This window comes from Ovis aries, chromosome 3 (genome assembly GCF_016772045.2).
Source record: "Ovis aries strain OAR_USU_Benz2616 breed Rambouillet chromosome 3, ARS-UI_Ramb_v3.0, whole genome shotgun sequence".
NCBI classification, from domain to species: Eukaryota; Metazoa; Chordata; class Mammalia; order Artiodactyla; family Bovidae; genus Ovis; species Ovis aries.
Window position 1 is genome coordinate 173,369,229 of NC_056056.1, and position 23,592 is coordinate 173,392,820.

The 23,592-nt window shown below is 38.9% G+C and overlaps 1 protein-coding gene across 9 annotated transcripts; it reads right to left on the bottom strand.

The window, feature by feature from the left end:
• Positions 1–4,061: 4,061 nt before the first annotated feature.
• On the bottom strand, positions 4,062–23,193 carry NFYB (nuclear transcription factor Y subunit beta). 9 transcript variants are annotated; one of them, XM_004006683.5, is made up of 8 exons: positions 23,131–23,193; positions 20,457–20,544; positions 12,974–13,067; positions 10,841–10,971; positions 8,714–8,911; positions 7,407–7,488; positions 6,635–6,714; positions 4,062–6,024 (listed from the first exon to the last, which is right to left on the bottom strand). In XM_004006683.5, the coding sequence occupies exons 2-8, from the start codon at positions 20,460–20,462 to the stop codon at positions 5,992–5,994; spliced, it is 624 nt and encodes a 207-aa protein (XP_004006732.1). In that variant the 5' UTR covers positions 20,463–20,544; positions 23,131–23,193; the 3' UTR covers positions 4,062–5,991. The 9 variants fall into 9 exon arrangements, 8 of the variants coding, with proteins under 8 accessions (XP_004006732.1, XP_060269126.1, XP_012030328.1 ...); XM_060413143.1 differs by adding an exon at positions 14,499–14,591 and having other exon boundaries at positions 4,062–6,714; XM_012174938.5 differs by having other exon boundaries at positions 22,297–23,193.
• Between the last annotated feature and the right edge of the window lie 399 nt (positions 23,194–23,592).

Here is a 23,592-nt window from a genome sequence, read left to right on the forward strand (position 1 = left end):
CCACTAGCACCACCTGGGAAGCCCAACTTAGAACTTTTCCATCTCCCTGGTGAATTGAATTTTTTATAATTATGTAGTGACTCTGTGAATGCTGTTTGCTTTTATCTGTTTGTTGTTACCTGTACTTTCTATAGCAATATTTTGGTTAGTGTTTATCTGAGTATCTTAGATATTTCTTTAGCCTCACATTTTGATACACAAGACCACAGAAAACTTTGAATAGTTTGATACATTTACATCTACTGTGATTACAAATATAATTTGGACTTATTCCTATTTCTATTTTTATGCTCTCATATCATCTTTTTAAAATTTTTGTCTCCTTCTCCTTATCTTTCATTTTCATTTACTTTTTCCCCTCCTGTTTTTATTATTTTTTATGGGTTCTATTTGTTTTACAAATGTACTTGTTCTGTTTCTGTATAATCTTTTGCTCCTTATTCATATTTTTCATGCTTCTATTCCTTTATATCAATACATCATTAATTTTTCTTGTGTTGACACCAATATTCATTGTGGGTGAGTGTACTGTCTGTTGTATACATTTGTCTTGTTTTTCATTTATGGTGCCATTTCCCCTTGTTTTGTGATATACGAAACTTGTTTTCCTTGGAAAAAATGCGAATTACATGAAATAAGGACTGAAATTGAGATCTCCATGAGAATTTGTCTGTTCTGCCAAACACCTAGGGACCACTGAGACCAATTTCAATTATGATCTTGAAGGTTCTCTGATTTCAGATCACGAACCTTGAGGGCTCACCAGTAATGATGAATTGGAGGGTAGTGATTTAGCCCCCGGCCACCCAGCACCAAACAGCCAGGTTCCTCCTGCCCACTTCTCAAGTGGTAGCTCAGCTAGATTCTGGCCTGAGTGAGCCTCAGGCTTTCCATCTAGTCCCCTAGCTACTGGCAGCTTCCAGTCTCCAGAGTTTGACAGAACTCTCGTGGCAAAGGCAGGCTTTTGTGCCAGCTTCCCTTACAGGCTTCCTGTTTGCACTTCAGTTTTGGCATTTTGCAGATGCCTTCTACTTTCATGTCAAATCAGTGATAAACATTTTTTTTTAATATATTATTTAATACTACTTTAGATTGTTTCTTCTATTTTTTCAGCATTTGGTTTTTTAAAGCAGGGGTTACTGAAGGTATCTAGACTGCCTTACTCTCAGAAAGGAAGTAGAAATTAAAATTTGCTTTACTTTGCCCTAATATAAGTAGGAATTATAATAGGTTGTAGTCTATTCAGAATTACAGGATGCCTTGTTCTCTCCATTGTACTGTCCTGTGAGATAGCACTTTTATGGTATGGAATTGTATAGAAAACTATTTTTTTAGTCACACTCTTCCTCCACAGTAAAGAATGGCTCTGCCATTTCCTTAAATGGCTATTATCCCCAATATTACTTGTGTTGATCAGTGACTGCTTTGGTCTAGAAAAAAGGATTTGTTTTCTTATAAACCTAATATTGGGCATTATATATGCATGAATGGGCCCTTTGACATACCTGTCCTGGCTGAAAGGCACTATTGTTTCAACCAATTTTAGTAAGTTGTATCCAATTCTTTTTGCGACCCTCTGGACTATAGCCCATGAGGCTTCTCTGTACATGGGGTTTCCCAGGCAAGAATACTGGAATGGATTTCCATTTCCTTCTCCAGGGGATCTTCCCGACCCAGGGATCAAATCTGCATTTCCTGGCTGGCATGCGGATTCTTTACCACTGAGCCACCGATTACCCAATGCTTAAAGGTTCAGGACTGTCTTTTCAGGTGCTTTGAAATTGAGCCCTGGAAAAGAGGTGTAAAAGTAAGACACAAAATTGTTACTGTTTGCCCTTAAGAGTACACTCAAGGAAGACCTAAATTATGCCTTTTTAAAAGAGGTAAAAACTTATGCTGTAATGTGAGAGTTTTTTTAACCTTTTATTTTTTTCGGAAGATGGATCATTACCTATCAACTTGTAATTTCTGCCCCTAACACCAATACATAGCCGTTAGGTCTCTATAGACACGGCCAGCACTTACTTTACTGACTTTATTTGGCATGCTTGGTGGCATTAAACTTGGCCAAGGAGTTCTTCTAGTACATTGCCTTGCACAGGTGTCTATTTGATATGCAGTACAAAAGGAAACTGTCTTTGGAGTAAGGTCAGGGAAAGCTGTAACTGTATTAATAGGCAAGCTTATATCTCAAAATGTGACGCCCAGAAGCCAGCGATATGAATCTATCCCATTGCCGTCTATGGTCCATGATTTGAAAGGATTCTGCCTTCTGGTTTTAAAATTCTTAAAATCAGGTATATAAAGCAGCACAGTCTTGAACGAAACATCCAGGAGTCTATAGCAGCCAGCATATTGGCTATTATAATCCAGTCTTAGGTGGCGCTATTTTCTGTGATGATTAGAACAGTTTTTACAAAAATTTTAAAGGCTTTCTTAATAAAGTTTAAACTAAGATCTGAAGGATGAGTAGGCCTTAGCCAGGCAGAGGAAGAGAAAGAATGTTCTAGACAGAGGGAAGTTTATGTGTTTACAGCCATGGCAGGGTGGTGGGAAGAATCAGGAATAGGGCACAAGGAGTCAGGAGGCCAGGATGGCAGAACAGAATGAAGCAAGAGGAAGCTCAGCTTGGTGAAATTAAACAAAGTAACATTTTCAGCTCTAAAAGAAGCATAAATTAAAACTGAGTATTTTTTAGACAGTATAGTACAGCTCTTTGAAAGACAAAGTTAGTAGAGTTGTTTTTTACTCAAGAGCACATCGTATGACTTATAAGTTTAATGCTATGTATGTATATGTAAATTATTACATAAACTAACATATAAATAGTCAAATTCAGGGAGACCAAAAATATACATTTAAAATTGACTGGCAGTGTTTAGGACTTGGTGCTTTCACTGTCAGGGGCCTGGGCCTTATCCCTGGTTGGGAAACTAAGATCCTGCAAGCTGTGTGTGTGGCCAAAAATATAATAAATTAAAAAAAATTTTTTTTCAGTAAAATAGACTAGGCTTTTGGTAGAAATCTCATCCAATAACATTTAAGTGACTCAGAAGCATAGTTTCAAATAATTGTCGTTTTAGACCGCTGATAACAAGTTTCCCTAAGAGAAAATATATTTTCCCAGAAAATTTTACACTGCAAGATTTCATTCTTGGTGAATGGTAGAAACTATTTTAAAAAACTTTCTTTAAATTTTTCATGCCTAATTGATACTGCTGTGAAATCCTTTTAGTTGGGCCTTCATAATAGCTGTGTTCAGTTAGCATTATTAAAGGTTAAGTGGTATTCCTGTGACCCAGTAAGGCAATCCAGAAAACTTGAAGAAAGGAAAATACTGCATAGGTAGTATACAGTAAGAAGAAAAGAAATAACCAAGCATATGACACTAGGAAGGTAGCATTAAAAAAAACTCTAGAGCATCTCCATTATAGTGAGGTAGTGAGGGTATATAGAAGCTACTAAGTCCTTTCTTCTATGACTTAGTCACTGATATCCATGTCTCTCTTCAGTTCAGTTCAGTTGCTCAGTCATGTCCGACTCTTTGCGACCCCATGAATCACAGCATAAAGCAGTATGTACACAATTATTTTAAAAACTCACTTGTAGGTTAATGTAAGAGCTTATGTGGGCTTCCCTGGTGGCTCAGACGGCAAAGAATCTGCCTACAGTGCAGGAGGATTCAACCCAGGTTCAATCGCTGGGTTGGGAAAATACCCTGGAGAAGGAGCTTATATAGGTAAGAAGTTCCAGGGAGGGAGAAAACATGACATTCAATTACATGCGACATAGCCAGGTGAGAAGGCAACACTGTCTCTCACATGCATCAGAGGGGACTATGGACCTGACACCTGTAGGTGGCCAATGTTCTTTCAGAGTCTGAAGCCCGTATAACCCAAAGTTGACCAATTTTACCTTTTCAAGTTTCAGTACTAATAGCAAATTATTAAATTTAGAATTTCATTTTGGTATATATTGATGTAAATTTTAAAGTTGTTTAATTCCTTTTTTATCTTGATTCTTAAACAGCCCAATCTTTAAACTTTAGAGAAAGAAGCTGATAACCAAAGATCAAGTGCTTTTATCAGTTATATAATGACATACTGCCTGGATCAAATAGAAGATATTTCAAAAATACAATTATATATGCATCAAAAGCCTTAATTTTGCATATCTATTAAACCAACAATTCTGCTAATAGAATTAACTTGAAGAAAACAGTCATGGATGTACACAAGATTCAGTGAAGTGTTGTTTATAACTGAAAAGATGTATATAGTCAAAATGTCCAACAGAGATTTAAATAAATTATGTTTCAGCTATACAACAAAATAATAACGAAATTAAAGTAGAAGACTTACGTAATGACCTGGGAAAGATGTTCACAATATATTGTTAAGTGAAAAAAGCATGTTACAAAACAGTATGCAAGTATGAGCCCATTTTATAAAAATATACATATTTAGCAAAGTAAAAGGACAAATATTTACCAAAATATTAACATTGGTTACCTTTAACATTGTAGGATGATGGCTGATTTTGCTTAACCACCCTTTTTTGCCTATTTGAATTTTCTGTAATGAAGATTATTCTTTAAATGGGAAGATAAAGAGGGAGTTATTAACGTCAGATTATCCCAGTTGTGCCCTCAAAAGCTCCTTCTGGCAAAGAAAATGTTTCTGTCCAGCCCATATCTGGGAAATTGCTTCTCTCTTGTAAATTTGAGTATTCTTCCAAGATGACAGTCATTCCAAGTGTCTTTTAGGCAAACTATACAAGAGCAATTGTTGATTAAAAAATTATTACCAAAAAGAACAGGTGAGAAAATACAAATCTCCTCACTTTAAAAAAGCAACAACCCAAGTGCAGTGCTATTAAATTATACAAAGTTACATTATCTAAATTTAGTTTATTGCAAAGATCAAGACAGCACACTAGAAGTTGGCAGCTTCTCTTTCATACCATTCACAGCACTCACTCTGCTCTTCATTTCATTCACTCACCCATGCAAAAAAGGTCTGTACACACACAATGATGTCTGACATTTCCTGGTTCCCACAGTATAATAGGAAACTTGACATTTCAATTAAAAAGGTAAAATGGGGACATTTACCATCAGACTAAAATTCCTCTTCTGGAAGAGGGTATCACGTAGTATTTGCAGATATGCTTTGGAAAAATCATATACAAAATGAAAGGGGCTCCATTTCTAGAGCACTAGGACTACAATAAACTTATGAATTCCAATGCTCATAATAATATAACTCGAAAACAAATCTTGTCTTAACAAAAGCTCCAATAAACTAAAACTATCTTAACAGGCACAAGGAACAGTGTAAACACTGTTAACGGGCACCAAGTTGAATAGGGCAGACAATAGTTGCTTCCGCATTCACACTTAATCTCTCAATTACATTAAAAAAAAATGGTACTGTTTAAGCTATGAATGTTTTACAAAAAAAGTTAATTTTTAATAAATATGGCAAATGCTAAAAATCTAGCTAGGTTATCATGCAAGATATTATATAACCAAGACAAACTCAAATTTATAATAAAGGCAACTTGCATTCAAAATGAACTCTACCCTTATATTTTATTAAAAGGGCAAACATCATGAATTAACCCAGCTGCTTACTTGAATTACAAAAGTAACATGATTCAATATGAAAATAAGAAACTGTCTACAAATCTCTGACAGTAATAAATTGCAATATACAATGCATACAGGAGTCATACAGAGCAACAAACTCTCGTACAAAACAAAAATATTTTAATACCTTTAAAATCCAAATTTTTCTTTAAAATCATTCATGAAAAAGATTCTCAAGTCAGAATTAACACCTCAATTAGTCAAGCATTGGGAAGCTACATTACAGCTATTTAATATACAAAGAGACATATTTTCACCAGTCAGTTCCTTCTAATGTCTCTGTTCCAGAATCTGTATACAGACTTGGTTCTCTATACTCTCCGCTCCATCATTTCTTCAGATCATGAAAACTGAATTTGCTGAACACCAGAAATCTAAGATTTGAAAATTTAAATTGAGCATAATTAAAGAAAAAATAGTTTAAAAGTAGCATGTATACTATAACATTCCAAGAATAAAAACAGAAGGCAATGAAACATAAGACTAGTTCCCATCCCAAATCTCCATTCTCTCTACCTAAGGAGCTACTTCAACAATCTCTTGTATATCTTTATAGAAATCTATGTGAATACACTCATTCCCTCAATATCCACGGCAGACTGGTTCCAGAACGCCCTGTAGATGCCAAAATGCACAGATGCTCAAGTCCTTTAGTCAGCTTTCAGTATCCACGGGTTCTGCATCTGTAAATTCCATCTGCGGATTCAACCAACGACGGATTGGAGACGGCATATGATCCACAGCTGGTTGAATCCATGGTGTGGAACCCATGGATATGAAGGACAGACTAAATGAACATCTGTGTACATATCTGTAACCATAAGAGAATACTATACACAGTTATATATTTTGAGAAAACAGTTTTTAACAAGCCTCTTTATCCAGTTCTTAATAATTATGTTGATGCTAACTACCTGTGATTTTTTTTTAAAAAAATCAATGAATATAATTTAAGTAATTTAAAATACAAAAAAAGTATGGTACCTGTTGATATGATGTTGTGTAAACCATAACATTTTGTTGCTGACCATCTGCAGTTATTAAGCCAGCTGGTAACTGGTTAGCTAAAAGACAAACAAACAAATGCCAAAGTAGGTAAAGAAGTGCATCTGCTTTCTTGACCTGAATCTTAAGACTGGGTGATTTTCCATTTAAAAAAAGTTTCCCCAAAAGCACATTTTTTTCTATAGCATTTTTTCAATTTTATGAAGTGTACTAACTGCCCATGTGCATAAAAGATGGATTAAGTTTCTGATTCATAAATACACCTAAACTCTAGGCTTAGGCTTGGCTGAGAACAACACTTACATAACTAAGCAGTATGTATTTTAAATATGAGAAATATAAAAATATATACATATAAATTTTACATGAGAAATATAGTCACCATAGACCTTTTATTTCACCAATGCCTAATGTCTCAATTTTTAAGAAACCTTCAGTTCAAATTTATTTAAATCACAAGATTTAATATTATAAACAATTCTCAATATTCCTATCTCATGAATCTTAAATAAAAAATTAGGGACTATGGAAATCAGAACTATTGGTAAAAGATTATAATCTCTGCAGAATTAAAATTTATACACTTATCCCTCACGAACTTCAAATATAAGGGCATGAACTAGTAAGAACTATTCAAAATAGTACTATGTCAAAACACACAGTGCTAATATTCCAAAAGTTCCACTAAAGACATATCCTGTTAATCACTGCCAACAATTTACTTGCATAAATGTATCATAACACTACTTACTAAATGCCTCCTCTGTAAGCTCTTCGCTTAGTCCATCTGTAGCTGTGACTGCTCCACCAATTCCTTTTTCTCCTTTCATAGCCTGGGGAAGGAAATGAAACAGTAATCACTTGTACTCAAAACATCAACAGCAGCAACAAAAACCTACTTCCTAAATGAAAATGCTTGCTTAGTTCCTAGAATTAGAAGCTTCTATTCTTATAAAACTGTTTATTAACACTTCTGGTTAATAACATACGGAGAGGTCCTTCAAAATGCTAACTGCTATATATGTAGTAGTCATCACAAGACAGTGTTAGTAATGACCTAGAAAATCTAAAATACTTATGAGTAAAAAGTTATTCTAATTCGACACTACGTCAAAAAGAAAAGTCTAATTACAGATAAAGTAGTCTGCAAAATATTATAAATACTCAGCTTGCAAATCTACTACAAGTGATCCCAGTATCATTTAACTATATACACATCTCTTGGCCAACGGGGCAGCACAGAGGCAGACAGCTGGGAGTTTAAAATTCCTCAATCAGAATACAGTTTGGATCGAAGACCGCTTAAGTGTCTGTCTACTCTCAGGTTCTAATAATCTAATGATGCTGAAGATCTGGAAAAGTTCTGTAGAGAATTAACATATTCTCTTCCTACTCCAGTCATTTTGTACAGATATCACAAAGTTAATGGGATTCTAACACTAAAGACATTAAGGAAATATGAGTAGTATGAATCTGACACCCAAGTTGGAGTGTAGAATTTAAAAATATGCTGATCTCAATTCATTTTCACAAATTCATACCATAGGCAAAGCAAAACCAAACATGAGATGTAGAAAAATTTAATTAATATAAGAAAATGATATAGTTGTAGTTCCCTATCTTTTTATCTAAATGCCCCAAGCTAAGATACTACCTCTTTTAAATTAATAACAATAACAGCATGTGCTATTAGTGACATTATTGACCATTCAGTATGTGCCAGGCCAAGGGTTGTACATGGATTGTTTTACTTTGTCTTAAGTCCTATTATTAGCCTCACTTTACAGACCAGGAAACCAAGGCCTAAAGTACTTAAATAGTCTGCCCAGGGTCATGGAGTTCAGCATCCAGGTGGTGTAAATCCAGAGTCCATGCTCTTTTAGTCATTACATAATTATGCTGCCATTAGTAATAAAGGGAAGAAGAAAGGACTTGCTATTTAAGTTCAATAATATAACTGATTACATACTTCTGAGAAATGATTCACATGTTTAAAAAGTTAAAGGGAATAGTGTACCTTAATTTTCTTAAAAGCATAACAGGAGACACTTTACTTACCTCTCTGAACTTTTGAAGGTATAGTTTCAGAGGTTCTACGTAACTGTCGAAGCCTAAGGTAGACATGGCAAAAAGAATGTCTTCTCCGTTGATTGTCTTCCGCTTCTCTTGGTGGCATCTTTCACTCGCTTCAGATGTTATGAAGCTGATGAACTCGCTCACACATTCTTGAACACATTCTTTGGCATCTTTTGCAATCTGAGGAGAAAAATCGAAGGTAAATCTGCAGGGAATACAATCACCACTTTCCTAACAACCTGCAAAAATAGAAAGTTATTCAGAAGAATATAAATTTCAGTTAATGACTGTTAACCTGCTAATAACACTGAATAATGTATGTTGTCAAAATTCGAACCCCCAGAGTGAGACTGAAAACTCAAATACAAGGAGAGAGGCTTTGACAGCTATTCACAAAAAACAGAATTTAGGTACAAAAGCAACCACTAGATGACTCTATTACCCAATAAAGATGAAAATTCTTACTAACCAAGTGCCCAAGAAAATCAATCCTGTTATGTCTGGAGCGTCCTGTGGGCTAGACTCAAGTCCTGCTTCTCTGCCTTGGCGTTTCCACCAGTGAGGACACCAGAAAGTTTTTAAAAACAAATAAGTTTGTGTAAGGCTTACAAGGGAGTGAAATAATGACATCTAGTGACATTTTTATTAATAAAGACACAGAGTGTCAGGAATAGGTTTTGAGTTTATGAAAAAGCCTACCAAAAGAAGCACACACCTGTCATCTTATTCACTCAGCGATCTAGGGTTTCAAAGTGAAACTGTAATAGACTAAACCATGCAATTCCAAAGTCACGTCTAACAGGAATGACCAAATCCTTGCTGAAACACACTGTCTTTCACCTCCACACCTATTTTACATCCTGGAGAAAAGTAACAAGAGTTACTGCATAAATGCAGTTAAGCAAGATAATATAATGTGAGCTGTATACAGGACTTCAGATTTTCTAGCAGCTATGCTAAAAAAAAAAATGAAATTAATTTTAATATATTTTGTTTAACCTAATAAATCCAAAATATTATCATTTAAACATAGAATCTATTTAAAAGTTGAAGTATACTTCACTAAAAAACATTTTAAAAAACTGAGATATCTTTATTCTTTTTTTCATACTATGTCTTCAAAATCTGGGGTATGTTTTACATTTACAGCACATCTCAAGTCAGACCAGCCAACATTTCAAGTGCTCAGTAACCACAGGTGGCTAGTGGCCACAGTACCCTGTGGCGCAGGCCTGCTTAAGCAGCAGTTAGTAGCACTTGTGCTTCTTTCCCCTTAACACAGGAGGACCACTCAAATTGCAACATCTAGGCTTAACGATATAGTTTAATAATATACTTCCTTGTAAGCTTTATTACTTTCATAAGTATTTTCTAAGCTATAATAAAATGAGAGAAAGCTTATTATGCAATGTGAAACAATATAAAAAGTGTGGACTTCAGTTCAGACCAAGTGATAAGCAGAGTGACAATAAGTTTTTAAAGCTGTTATCGGTTAACTATATGGTTGTTTCTCTATAAGACAAAACAACTTAGAAATATCATGCCAAGGACTTCCCTGGTGGTCCAGTGGTTCAGACTCTAGGCTTCTATCATAGGGGATACGGGTTCAAACCGTGGTGGGGAACAAGATCTCACATGCCATGCGGCATGACCAAAAATAAATAAAAATTTTAAAAAATCATGCCAGCTGAATTTAAATGTATATTAATATTTACAATTATAGACAGAGTTTCCAGATATATAGACTTGGGGGGAATATCCATTAGTCCAACATGATTCAATTTTGATGCAACAATTTAGAAGTTACAACTTCACAGACACCACACCTGATAGTTCTAACAATGTACCTATTTTTAAAACGATTCTTAATTCTGTTTGATCTGCTTCCAGCAAGTGGGGGAGAGGGAGCTTTGGGGGATATAAGAGAACTGAAATTGGAACACTGCTCAGTAACCAAGCGCGTACCACTGAACTAAGTATTCTGCTGAAAGGCTGAATGGCTGAAATCAATAGCTAACTACATTCATGAACTATGTGTTCCCGTAGTCTTACCTTCCCCCTCTTCACCCCTGAAAAATAAAGCCTAGTTACATTTCTCCTCTGCATTACCTTTCCCGTTTGAGGTATGGCGTTTTTCATTATTCTTGCAACGTTTGCGATTGGAAGGTATATGTCTTGTTCTCTAAAACTTTCTTTTGAACCATTTGTGTCTTCATGATCGTTCATGCTGTCCTCAGTATCTAAAGGAAAATAACAGTTAATAGGTTCTCATAATTTTTACTTCAAGATAGAGAAGACTACCTGAAACAACCTAGGATACATTCTGATTCATCTCCTAATTATTTTTCAGGATTAAAATGGCAGGCCTTTACACAAGTTTCCCAGGGCTGAATATCCTCATTAATTTCAAACCCACTGCCTAGAATACTTTTATCCTCAACTCTGCCTATTAACTCTCCAAAAAGCTCAAATACGTCTCACTGCACCTTTATAGGCGATCTCTCGCACAAAATATCACATGTGCTTCTTTGTCTCTTCTCTAACACATTTTGTAATTCTTATTTCTTATTCTCCTCTTAGCTTTTGGCTGAGGCCAGGGATCAGCTTTATGTTCTCCCATTTGGTAAAGCAGCTTCAACAGAGGAGGTTGTTGAACAAATAAATACTTGTTACATAACTTAGCTGTAAAACGTAAGAGACTAATCTGTGGCTCCATGCATATAGCTAGATTAAGAGGATGTATGTTTATCCAAAGCCAAGTTTATACAGAACAGAAAAACTGGACGTGAATATTACTGACCCAGCTGGATTATTACTAAGGTAGTAATAGTTTTTGAACAAAGCAATAGCAGTAATATAATGTTCTCACAAAAAGTAAATTTTCAAATTATATAGATGTAGATATAACTGAAGCGTTCACAGTACAAGTATCCTTTTATGATTAAATGCAGTATCCTGAAAGTAAACTTCCCATTCTTTTATATATGTTACATAAGAAAATTTAATTTTAAAATGATGTTATCAAAATTAACTTGAATTGTTTAAAAATGAAGTAAATAATCAATCACTGACCCTCAACTACCTTCATCTTAGTATTTTTTAATTCTACACATCAGAATGCCACAAAAGCAAATTATTTCTGACAGGCCAACATAATGCTGCCATTCTAATACACAGTTAATACTTAATATTGAATAAAAAATAAAACTACATATGTTCGTAAGTACTGGAAATATAATAGCTAGCACCCACCCACTAAAGAACTAGTTTACTCTATCGATTGAATAAGAATTTTCCATATACAATCATTCAGAAAACTAAGATCATGGCATCTAGTCTCATCACTTCTTGGGAAATAGATGGGGAAACAGTGTCAGACTTTATTTTTTGGGCTCCAAAATCACTGCAGATGGTGACTGCAGCCATGAAATTAAAAGACACTTACTCCTTGGAAGGAAAGTTATGACCAACCTACATAGCATACTCAAAAGCAGAGACATTACTTTGCCAACAAAGGTCCATCTAGTCAAGACTATGGTTTTTCCAGTGGTCATGTACGGATGTGAAAGTTGGACTGTGAAGAAAGCTGAGCACCAAAGAATTGATGCTTTTGAACTGTGGTGTTGAAGAAGACTCTTGAGAGTCCCCTGGACTACAAGGAGATCCAACCAGTCCATTCTAAAGGAGATCAGTCCTGGGTGTTCTTTGGAAGGACTGATGCTAAAGCTGAAACTCCAAGACTTTGGCCACCTCATGCGAAGAGCTGACTCGTTGGAAAATACTCTGATGCTGGGAGGAATTGGGGGCAGGAGGAGAAGGGGACGACAGAGGATGAGGTGGCTGGATGGCATCACCGACTTGATGGATGTGAGTTTGGGTGAACTCTGGGAATTGGTGATGGACAGGGAGGCCTGCGTGCTGCGATTCATGGGGTGGCAAAGAGTCGGACACGACTGAGTGACTGAACTGAACTGAAGTAGGGAATCAGTAACAAATTAAAGAAACCGTATCAGCTTTAAAAAGGCATACTTTTACAGAATTCTTTTCTAAAACCCATCATTCTTTTGAAAAATATTTCTAATAAAAATAAGCAAGTACAGCTTTTAGACAAACACTGAACTATGACAAAAGATTTCAAATTTTCCTGTAAATACAAAAGTAACCTAGAACATCACGTCAATAAAATTTCCACTTTCTCATTTTTCCTACTTGTGAATGTGTTTCTAATTGTGGCTTTCTTACCATCATGAGGCTGTATAACATAATGACTCCCTCCAATATAGTCTGCAGAAATCCCTAGTTGAGAAGCATCTGTGGTAGAACTGTCACCATCCATCTACAAGGAAAAAAAGCTTTTCAATAATCTTCAATAAAACTTATCTAAAAAACTACATAATAGATTCAGTGCTCATAAACTGTTATTGGATGAATCAATTACATTTTACATAGCTTTAAGCTATGGAATGTTTACTAAAAGAAACATTTACTAAAATGTTTACTAAAAGAAAACATTTCCACTTCTTGTTTTGGAAACCTTTTAATAATTTGCCAACGATTCAAGATTCTCCTACCTACCCTCCATTAAGTGATAAGCCTACAAAGAAATGAATCTAAAACACACGTCTTTCTTTTCATTTGCATAATCCTCAAATACCGTACAGGCAAGCATGATTTACAACCTAATTTATCACTGGAATAACAAGAAGAGCCAAAATCAGCTTGTCAGTGAGTCACCTGGAAGTCACCTATATCCAGCATGTTCAGCTCTCCTGCTAAAGCCAGGTGTATTCCTACACAAGCATTTTTGCTCTTGCTGCAGACTTTCTTTGGTATCTCAGAAGTTCTACAGAGACAATGTCCTGGTTCAGACTATTGTTTGGTATAAGAATCATGGATTCCTTGCACAATTCTGTACCCATGCAGCCCAAAAGTACACCCACATTTTGAACAAGCTCATCACCTCTAACTAAAAGGTTAATTTTCTCTCCTCCCTACCCCCTACTCTGAGACTTTTGACTTGTACAGAAAAAAAGAAAAGGAGGGGTCAGGGAGATTGGAGATCTGCATATAAAAATATGAAAGTGTTATAACCACAGACAAAAATGAGTGTTAAAATGAGTATTTTAAAAGAACCCTGGGAGTTCCCTGGAGGTCTAGTGGTTAGGATTCGGCACTTTCACTGCTATGGCCCTGGTTCAATCCCTGGTCAGGGAACTGAGATTCCTCAAGCCATGCAGTGCTTATTTATTGGAGAAGGAAATGGCAACCCACTCCAGTATTCTTGCCTGGAGAATCCCATGGACAGAGGAGCTGGGTGGGCTACAGTCCACGGTACGCCTTAGTCCCTTTACTGTTCACCTGAAACTATCACAACATTGTTGACTGGCTACATCCCAGTACAAAATAAGAAGTTCAAACAAAACAAAATAAAAAAGAACCCTGCTTAATTTTGCTCAGAAGTAAAAGAAGGAGAATTTGGAAGGAAAAAAAACTAAAACCATAAGCCCTGAACTGTCTCCATTCCAACATGGCAAATCCTGGAAGTCTTTCTACTTTGCAAATAATACTATTGAAAACAATAAGGGATTGGCTATTTGTGGGTAGAAATTTTTTGAATGTATTATCTGAATAAAAAATATAGCAAAATTAAGTCTAATTTATATATGTTTTTCAAGAAGAGACACTTAATTCTAAACGTTCATCAAGGTCCATGACCTAGCACAAACTTGATGTTATTAACTGCAATATTTGAGTCCTTATGCAATACCTCTTTTCCATCTCTGTTGGATTTTTATCTATCAGATAATACTAAAATACCAGGTTAGTTTCCAAGTCTTCAGCAACATGGCTTTTGATGCATCTGTTGAGGGGCAAAGAGAAGAATTCACCTACTTTTAATAATTTGTAGAAGTACAGGGTACCTATTTATGATGCTCTTTAGTGCCCTCTAAGAGGAGGTAAACAATAGTCAGTGAGCTTGGATTTAGAGTCTCACTGATCCCTGAAAACAAACATCCTTACCAGTTAAATGTATTTCTATATAAAATAGAAATAATAATTTCACCTTCCCCACCTTAAAACAGCTAATATATGCATGAAATATTACCCAATTATAAAATGCTATTTTGATCCTAAAATGCTAAAAAGATACTAGGAGAATAGCCTTTAATAGATATGATGATGGATTTATTACCCATGAAAAAGTTCAATTAGGATAGCTGTGAATTGATTGGTTTTTACAATGCCCTACAAGATCAAGGTACCAGAGACAAGATCAAAGTGGTTGTTTAAGAGTGTACAACTGGAAACAAATCCAGTTTGTTTTTTTAGGAAGGTGGGGGGGGGGTGGATGAAGCAGTAACAAATCTTTTGCTAAATCAATGTCTACAAGATAGCCTGGATTTTTAATTAGCTGATGAGCAAGACTGTTGAAATAACCATGGTCTAAGAGATTAATTAATTTATAAATGCAATGTAAAAAAGTATTAAGGCAAAAAGTTTAAGTCACATTATATTGTCTTGAACTGGAATTAGCAGCAAGATCATCACCAGAATTAATAGCATTAGCTTCTAAACCTCAGTCTTCTAAAAAATATTTCTACAAATATTTCACAGAGTTGTTGGAATTAAAAAAAGAACAGAAACCTGCTAAGGATGGACTTTGACACACAGTGTACATAGGAGACGTCACATCTCGCCGTCCCTCCTTTGAAAATGAGCCACACGTCATCCACTTAGCTGTGTGTGTCTTTGGTTCTGCAAGCCTTAGCTTTTCTGTCATTTTACCACTCCTGTCTTCCTCTCCTCTATTTTTCTACCATTAAAATCCTGCCTGATACTTTAATCCCAGTGTTCATCCATCTTCCTGAATCTGATTTACCCTATTCTGTAAGCCAGAAATTAGTGTTCCCATCTTTGAATCCCTAAGGCTCTTACCATTCCACATATTAGCCTCATCTTTGATGCCTATAATATGCTAGCTATTCTCTTATTTATATGTATAAAAAATGAGGGGGGTAACTTGCTAGATACATCCCAAAGGTTTCTTCTAGCTCTAAAACTTCCTATTAAAATTTCAAAATAGTTTGTAGAGCATAAGTAAGCCAGTGAACAAATATTTACCAAGTAAGCACCTAGTATTTATCAGGTCTGTACCATGTGCTGACGACCTAACAGGTCAACAACAAAGACAAGGTCTCTGTCCTGTCTTGTAGAGAAGACAAATATTACGTAAACTGGGGGCAAGGAGAAGGGGTGGGGAGCGCAGCCCATTAGCATTTCCAAGGCACAGGCTCTGGAATCAGATCATCTGATTTGAATTCCCTGCTAATAACTGGCAAGTGGGGATGAGCAGAGTACAATAAAGAGTACTCAGTAAATGTTATAATTATAAATCATTAACTAATTGCTCGTGCCCAATGCTAAGGAAAACAAAGATGTTTCATGATACACTTTCGGAGCTGACTCCATAAGGGACCTCAATCAAGGAAGGGCATCTTAAGAAGATGACATTTACACTGAGACTGAAAGATGAACAGCAATCAGGCAAACAAAGATAGGACAAGAATGTTCCAAGCAAAGGAAACCGAGACACAGTACTGGTGGCCTGGAATGAGCTAAGTAGAGGCTAGTCAAGCAGTGCCTTGTGGACAAGAGTAAATCAAATTAGAGTTTTAACAGAAGAATGCCAGCCCAGTTTCTTTTTTAAAAGATCACTCTGGTTACAGTTCCATGTAGACAATGAACTGGAAGGGGAGCAAGAATGGGGTCAGAAGACCAGCAAGAACCATATGCTGCGTTTAGGGCAAGAGTTCAGCCAAGATGACGAACTTTCCCAGTATTGACAGGAAACAGCACTGGAGAGCAGAAGCAGAGACTACAAAGCTTTTTCATTGGTAAAATCAACAGACTTGGTGACTGACTGAGTAAGAGCTGGAGGAAAAACCAAGGATAACGCTGGGATTCTTACAGCTGGGGAGACAGATGGCTTTCCCTGGAGAATGCAAAAGGAAGGGGAGGGGAGTGCTGGGTAATGAAGAGAGCCCAGCTGAAGCTGGTGACCAGGCGTGTCTAGTGGAACCGATAGGTCCAGCTGTGATACTTATAAGCCTGGTAAGAACAGAGAAGCTAAAGTGGTGGATTCCATCCAGACAGCAAACGGGAAAGAACACAAGGGATACTGACTGATAAGAATGATCAATCATTAGATCCAAGGGAAATGAGAAATACCAACAAGGAGTTAAATCCCATTAAATTAACTATCCTAAGTATTTAGCTGAACTGATAATATTGTTCTCTAAAATCTTAAGTGCAATAAATGGTCAGCTGATTAAGTAGTAAATTTTATTCTGTAATTTTTTGACGTGGCAGTATTTTAACTATACTAACAATCTGTTGATCAAATTGCCAACATCCGCTGGATCATGGAAAAAGCAAGAGAGTTCCAGAAAAACATCTATCTCTGCTTTATTGACTATGCTAAAGCCTTTGACTGTGTGGATCACAATAATCTGTGGAAAATTCTGAGAGAGATGGGAATACCAGACCTGCCTCTTGAGAAATCTATATGCAGGTCAGGAAGCAACAGTTAGAACTGGACATGGAACAACAGACTGGTTCCAAATAGGAAAAGGAGTACGTCAAGGCTGTATATTGTCACCCTGCTTTATTTAACTTCTATGCAGAGTACATCATGAGAAACGCTGGGCTGGAAGAAGCACAAGCTGGAATCAAGATTGTCAGGAGAAATATCAATAACCTCAGATATGCAGGTGACACCACCCTTATGGCAGGAAGTGAAGAGGAACTAAAAAGCCTCTTGATGAAAGTGAAAAAGTTGGCTTAAAGCTCAGCATTCAGAAAACTAAGATTATGGCATCTGGTCCCATCACTTCATGGGAAATAGATGGGAAACAGTGTCAGACTTTATATTTGGGGCTCCAAAATCAGTGGAGATGGTGACTGTAGCCATGAAATTAAAAGACACTTACTCCTTGGAAGGAAAGTTATGACCAACCTAGACAGCATATTCAAAAGCAGAGACATTACTTTGTCAACAAAGGTCCGTCTAGTCAAGGCTATGGTTTTTCCAGTGGTCATGTATGGATGTGCGAGTTGGACTATAAAGAAAGCTGAGCACCAAAGAATTGATACTTTTGAACTGTGGTGTTGGAGAAGACTCTCTTGAGAGTCCCTTGGACTGCAAGGAGATCCAACCAGTCCATTCTAAAGGAGATCAGTCCTGGGTGTTCTTTGGAAGGACAGATGCCAAAGCTGAAACTCCAAGACTTTGGCCACCTCATGCGAAGCGTTGACTCATTGGAAAAGACTCTGATGCTGGGAGGGATTGGGGGCAGGAGGAGAAGGGGATGACAGAGGATGAGATGGCTGGATGGCATCGCTGACTCGATGGACATGAGTTTGGGTGAACTCTGGGAGTTGGTGATGGACAGGGAGGCCTGGCGTGCTGCAATTCATGGGGTTGCAAAGAGTTGGACATGACTGAGCGACTGAACTGAACTGAATAATCTGTTACACAAATGTGTAAATAGTGCCCTTTTTAATATATTTAACACTTACTGAACACTTTCTAAATATCTTATGCAATGTTCATGACCCACTGAAACACTTGAGAAAACAGAAGTTATATGAGGCTAACGACTTGCCAAAGGTGGCACCCTAAATGGGAGTGAAGTCTGGAATCTCATATGCCAAGTACTGTACAGTATTTGTTCTTGATGGGTTTTCAAATAGTCCTTAAGCCTATATCTTTAATTTCCCCTGTAAATTCTGAGTCTACTGACTGTATACTGAAAACATTCAAAGATGCTCCTCAAGCAAAGACAATATTACCTTTCCCATTTTCAAAATGAAGTTACTATGAAAAGTGAAGTACTGTATAAAAAGCACTTAGCGAAATGCATGATACACAGTAAGAACTCAACAAATGTAACCTAGTATTATTACTGTCTCTTCAAATACAGTTCTCATCTTCTTCCCAGGCATAAGTGTTTTTTCTTTCACACAACCCCTTTCACTGTTCTCTGGATCAATTCCTTATCTCTTTGTAGATAAGGCATAATACAATGATTCCTCATCTCTGATACCAGCTTCTTCATTCTCCCTTAAACATTCTTAATCCCCCTCATTAAACATATTGAAGAACACAGACACCTACAGCCTTAATTCTGTTACACTCTCTGGTTCGTTCTCACCCTGACAGTCCTTACACACCCTGTTCATTCCAACTGAAACTCCATAACATGTGCGTTTCCATCCCAACACAATAATGAAACTGCTCACAAAAGTTGCCAGAGATTTTGCCTTCAACCTACTTGATTATTCTACTATTCTTTGTAGTGCTGGCTTCTGCTAAACCCACATTTATGCTTGGAATTCTCCTTCATTTCCAAAGCAGTATTCTTTCCCCTGCCCTCCCCATCCCACTTAACTGTTAATTTTAACCAACAATCATTTTCTCTTTCTTCCCTTATTTTCTTAATAAACTCATTACACATCACTTCTATGCTCATAAATCCTACATCTACAACCATATCGTGACTGCCACTCATGCAAGCCAGGCCTGTAGGATATGTTTGATTATCCTGCCACTGGAAACTTAAGATACTGGAAAATGAAATTCACCTTCCCCATCCCTTGCAGGGAGGGAGTGGAGGGGAGCTCCTTTTGAACTGTTCCATTAAGAACAATGCCATCTCTCTACTCCTCCAGGCTAATTATACAGTGTCATCTTAGGCTCTTCCATCTCCTCCAAGCTCTACCTAATCTGTGACCTCTTTTTAAATGTTTTCTGGATATGCCCTTCCTTTTCTCTTTCCTCTGGACTACAATCCAACCTACTTGGGTACATAATGTTTTAAGACTAATGTCACTGAAACATTGCTTTTATAGCTCTTGAACCTATGATGATTCTAAAAGTCTTCCATGTCAAATCCAAACCTAGTTTTCATGGCTTTACATAAGTGATTCCCTTGTTAAACCTAACTAAACTAAACCAGTTGAAAACTGATTTTCACCTCTTCAGGGTTAAAAAACCTTATTTATGGATCACCAGGTACAGTTCTTTTGTTTAAGGAGTAAGGTAATCCTGTCTCAAGGAAGTTGTGACATGCCTCCTGTCACAGACATAGTATCCCATTCAAAAGTAAAGTATTCAGATAGGCCAAGTGGTATCTCTTCACTAGGTTACCCTGTGAGATCCCCACCTGCACCGGGCAGATCCACTTCCCTGCCACCAACAGAAGTCACTCAGCCCTGCCTTCAGGGTTCAACTTCCGGTGACAGCATCTACCTATCCAACCCTACCCATCCTTCAAGGCTCAGTTCCAGCCCTACTAGTTCCTTCTGTGACATTCCCAACTCCCCAGCCCACCACACCTCTCTTCTTTTCACTTGTGCTACCCTTAGAACCAGCATTTTCTGTTCCACACATAACTTGCCTCTAAATACAATTTGACTAAAGCCCTGCCAGCTAAACAGAAAGCCACCTGAGATGGGACAACTTTTAACCCTGTGGCCCAGAGGAAATACTTAATACATGCAGGTCACTGAGAAGAAGGAATCAACAGGAATGGGGAGAGGTACTGTCTGGCCTGGAAAGGCACTCATTCTAGCAGGAATCTTCGGTATAAACCACTTAGAATTTTGTTTTCAGTTAATTACAGTTCAAATCTAATTAACAACCAGCATGATAAAACATACTTACTGTCATGAAATACGCTGAGAACCGTGTTGTCAGTGGTACTCAAGAACACCTGCCTAAAAAAGGTGTCTAATCTCTGCCCAATTTCAACCTGGAAGATAAATATCTATTAGTAGTTTAAAAAAAAAAAAGGTATAGCCCATAGGCTTTCTTCCTAGTAAAAGTTTTAAAGGCATGTATAATTTTACCTACTATTATTTAATGTAATATATGGCAATAAAATGATGCAAAATACAAGCACCCAATAAATGTTTGTTAAATTGGAAGATATATTTTGGAAAACTTACAAAAAAGTTAATGCCATTGGGAAGAGATATTGCTTTTCCAACATATATTTAGTCATGTTCATCATAAATATTCATCACAACACACCAAATTATATAATATGCAAGAAAAAAAAATCACATCACGTATCTAAGCTATTTAAAACACCAACACCCAGACTTATCAACTTAATTTTTTGGTGAGGGTTTTCTTTGTTAGGGTCCAAAAGCTCAAAGTGGGAGACAAATTTACCTCAGAATATAATGCTTTTAAACATTTCATATTATAATGAGAAGACAAATGTTGCGCAGAGAACACGAATGTTGCCCAGAGAACAACAGAATCAATTAAGACCTTTATTTATCATTTTAAGGCACCACCATTTTGGACTAAAATTGCATCTGGATAGCACTTCATTCTCACTGTAAGGCATAAACAGCTGAATTAACTGGCATCAACTACAATGTTACAATCTTCCTTTCTCATTTGCTTTTCCTTTTCTCAAGTAAAACAAGTAAATGGAGAGTGGAGGGGACAAAAACATACCCTTTCAGTGTTAATTTTTAAAGGAATAAAAAATATGGATATGCATTCAAGCATGAAATCTAGTAAATAGCAGAAAAAATCGTAACCACTGAATTGAATTTTAAAATGCCATTACAAGGGTCTAGGCAGCAAGACTGGCTGGCACTGTCTACTCTGCTATAATCTTAAAAGCAATTTCTAATTTCTTTTCAGAAAACGTCCTCTTTCTAACCCATAGTTGCCCAGAAAATTCCTTCCTTGTAGCTTTAAGTGTTATTTTTCAAAGGGAGTCTGGAGGGGGGTGGAGGGAGAATCTTCAGAATACTTAAAATGTAGGAGCTGTATATATTTATGTATTTTGCTGGGGGAGGGGGTGCACACCTCACTACAATCACTCACCCAAATAGTTGAGTCAGTATATATTTAGACTTGGTATATTAAAAACACTATCACCGCATATGGTATATATTTTCTTAAAGGCAGGTTATGATATATGTGAAAGCTCAAGGGAATGCATACATCTGTTTAATGTTTAAAGAAATGCAAATTTGTATCCAAGAAAAGCAGCAGACTCTTCCTCCACCCTCCAGTCTCTGGCATCGAGACCCGAGTTTTGCATCAATGCAATCCCTAAATTAAACTACAGGAGCAGTGTGAGGAAGGAATAATTGCCTTTTGAGGTACTGGGATTAAACTTTTTATTTTACAAATAAAATTCCTATTTGTTAACGCCACTTACATTGATCAGGTTACCTCATCACTTCATATTGTTGATTAGTTTCCATATCAGAGAGCGGAAACCATCCCGGCAATTCGTGGCACGAACGGTGGAGTCCACGCAGGTTAAGAGGGATGCTATTCTTTTTTTTTTAAGTCTTACATTACCTAACCTTGCTTAAATCATCTCATTAAAGTACTCTGGGCAAGATTATGACTTGTGGGTGCCCCGTAATTCTTTGTTCTCGGAGACTACTACTCCTAAGGCCCGGCACATCCTCCCCGCCTCCCACCCAAGATTAAAACCTTAGCCCAGTCCGGAAAGCTTCCTTCCCACCTTCGGGGCAAGTCCAGGGACCGCAAGCCGCCAGATGGCTGCATTCTTTACGCGTAAACCAGACTGCGGGGAAACGAAATCCACTCCTTCCTCCCGGGGACCTGGCTTCCTCCCCTACGAAGGTAAGCGGGTTGCCCCCGGGCCCCCGGCCCGCTCGGCCGACCTGTCAGTCCCGCCCGCGCCGCGCGGTCTTCCCTGGCGCGCATCCCCCCGACTCGTCCGGCCCAGGCCCGGGCCCGGGCCCGCGCCCAACGCCCGCCGCGCGGCGCCCGGGGTGCCGGGGCAGCAGACAAAGCGGCCCGGCCCCGCCGTGCCCCCGCGGGCGGGCGGACAGGCGGAAGGGGGGCGCCCCCGGGAATCCCCGCGAGGGGGCCAGGCCCGGGGCTGGGGGCAGGATCTGGGCCGGGGGTCCGGGCCGCGTCCCCCGCCCCCACGGCCGGCTCTCCGCACAAAATGGAGCCGGTCGGGACACCGCCGAGAGCGGGCCAGACGGTGCCCCGGTGCCCCCTCCTCGGCTTCGGGCCCGGAGCTCGGCGGCGGCGAGCAAGAGGCGGCCTGGCCCGCGTCCCGCCGCTCCTCGGCCCGGCGCACAAAGAGCCGAGGAGCGGCCCCGCGCCCGCTCCCCGGCCGGGCCCGCAGCGGGACAGGCCTCGCAGGCGCCCGCCCGGCCCCGGCCCCGGCCCAGGCGGGAGGGCGGGTGGGCAGGAGGGAGGCGAGTGCCCCCGGCCGCGGCGGCGTTGGCGGCGGGGACGGCGCCGGGAGGAGACGGACATTTCATTCGAGCTAAAGTGGAGTCGGTTTAGGAGCGATCATTGGCCGAAGCGAGACACAAACCTCCAATGCAGCCCTGGTTGGCTCCCGTCTCCAATCGGCTGTTTGGTTGGACAGAAAATGGCTGCGAAGGAACCAGTCCCAGCGCGGAGCTCCGCTTCCAGGACTCGGCCTCCCCTCCCTCCGCTGCGGGCCGCTTCCCTCGGCGCGACACCCTCCCTCCGCGCCTCCCGCGCGCCCTCCCGGCGCGGCCACGCCCCGGCCCCGGCCCCGCCTCCGACCCCGCCCCGCGCGCAGGGCGGCCGAAGCTCCGCCAGCCTGCTGCGGCGGGCTGGTCCTGCGAGGCTATCCAAGCCGTCCAGTGGCCTCCTAGTTCGGCTGGGGCTTCCAGGGACTAGGGCCCGAGTGAGATGCTGCTGAGGTCTGTGCCGAGTTGCTTCCCGCGGTGTTTTCCCCAGGCTTTGAGAAGGCTGATTTCTCAGCCCGCCCTCTCTTTTCAATCCCCTCCCTCCCCCACGTGGAAGC

Bases quoted from the DNA above. Each gene is read 5' to 3' on its own strand.
- NFYB (XM_060413140.1), bottom strand. The intron at 7,489-8,713 runs GTAAGTAAAGTG...TTCCTTCCCCAG, and splicing joins ACCTTCAAAAGTTCAGAGAG to GCTATGAAAGGAGAAAAAGG. The intron at 6,715-7,406 runs GTAAGTAGTGTT...TTTGTCTTTTAG, and splicing joins GCTTACAGAGGAGGCATTTA to CTAACCAGTTACCAGCTGGC.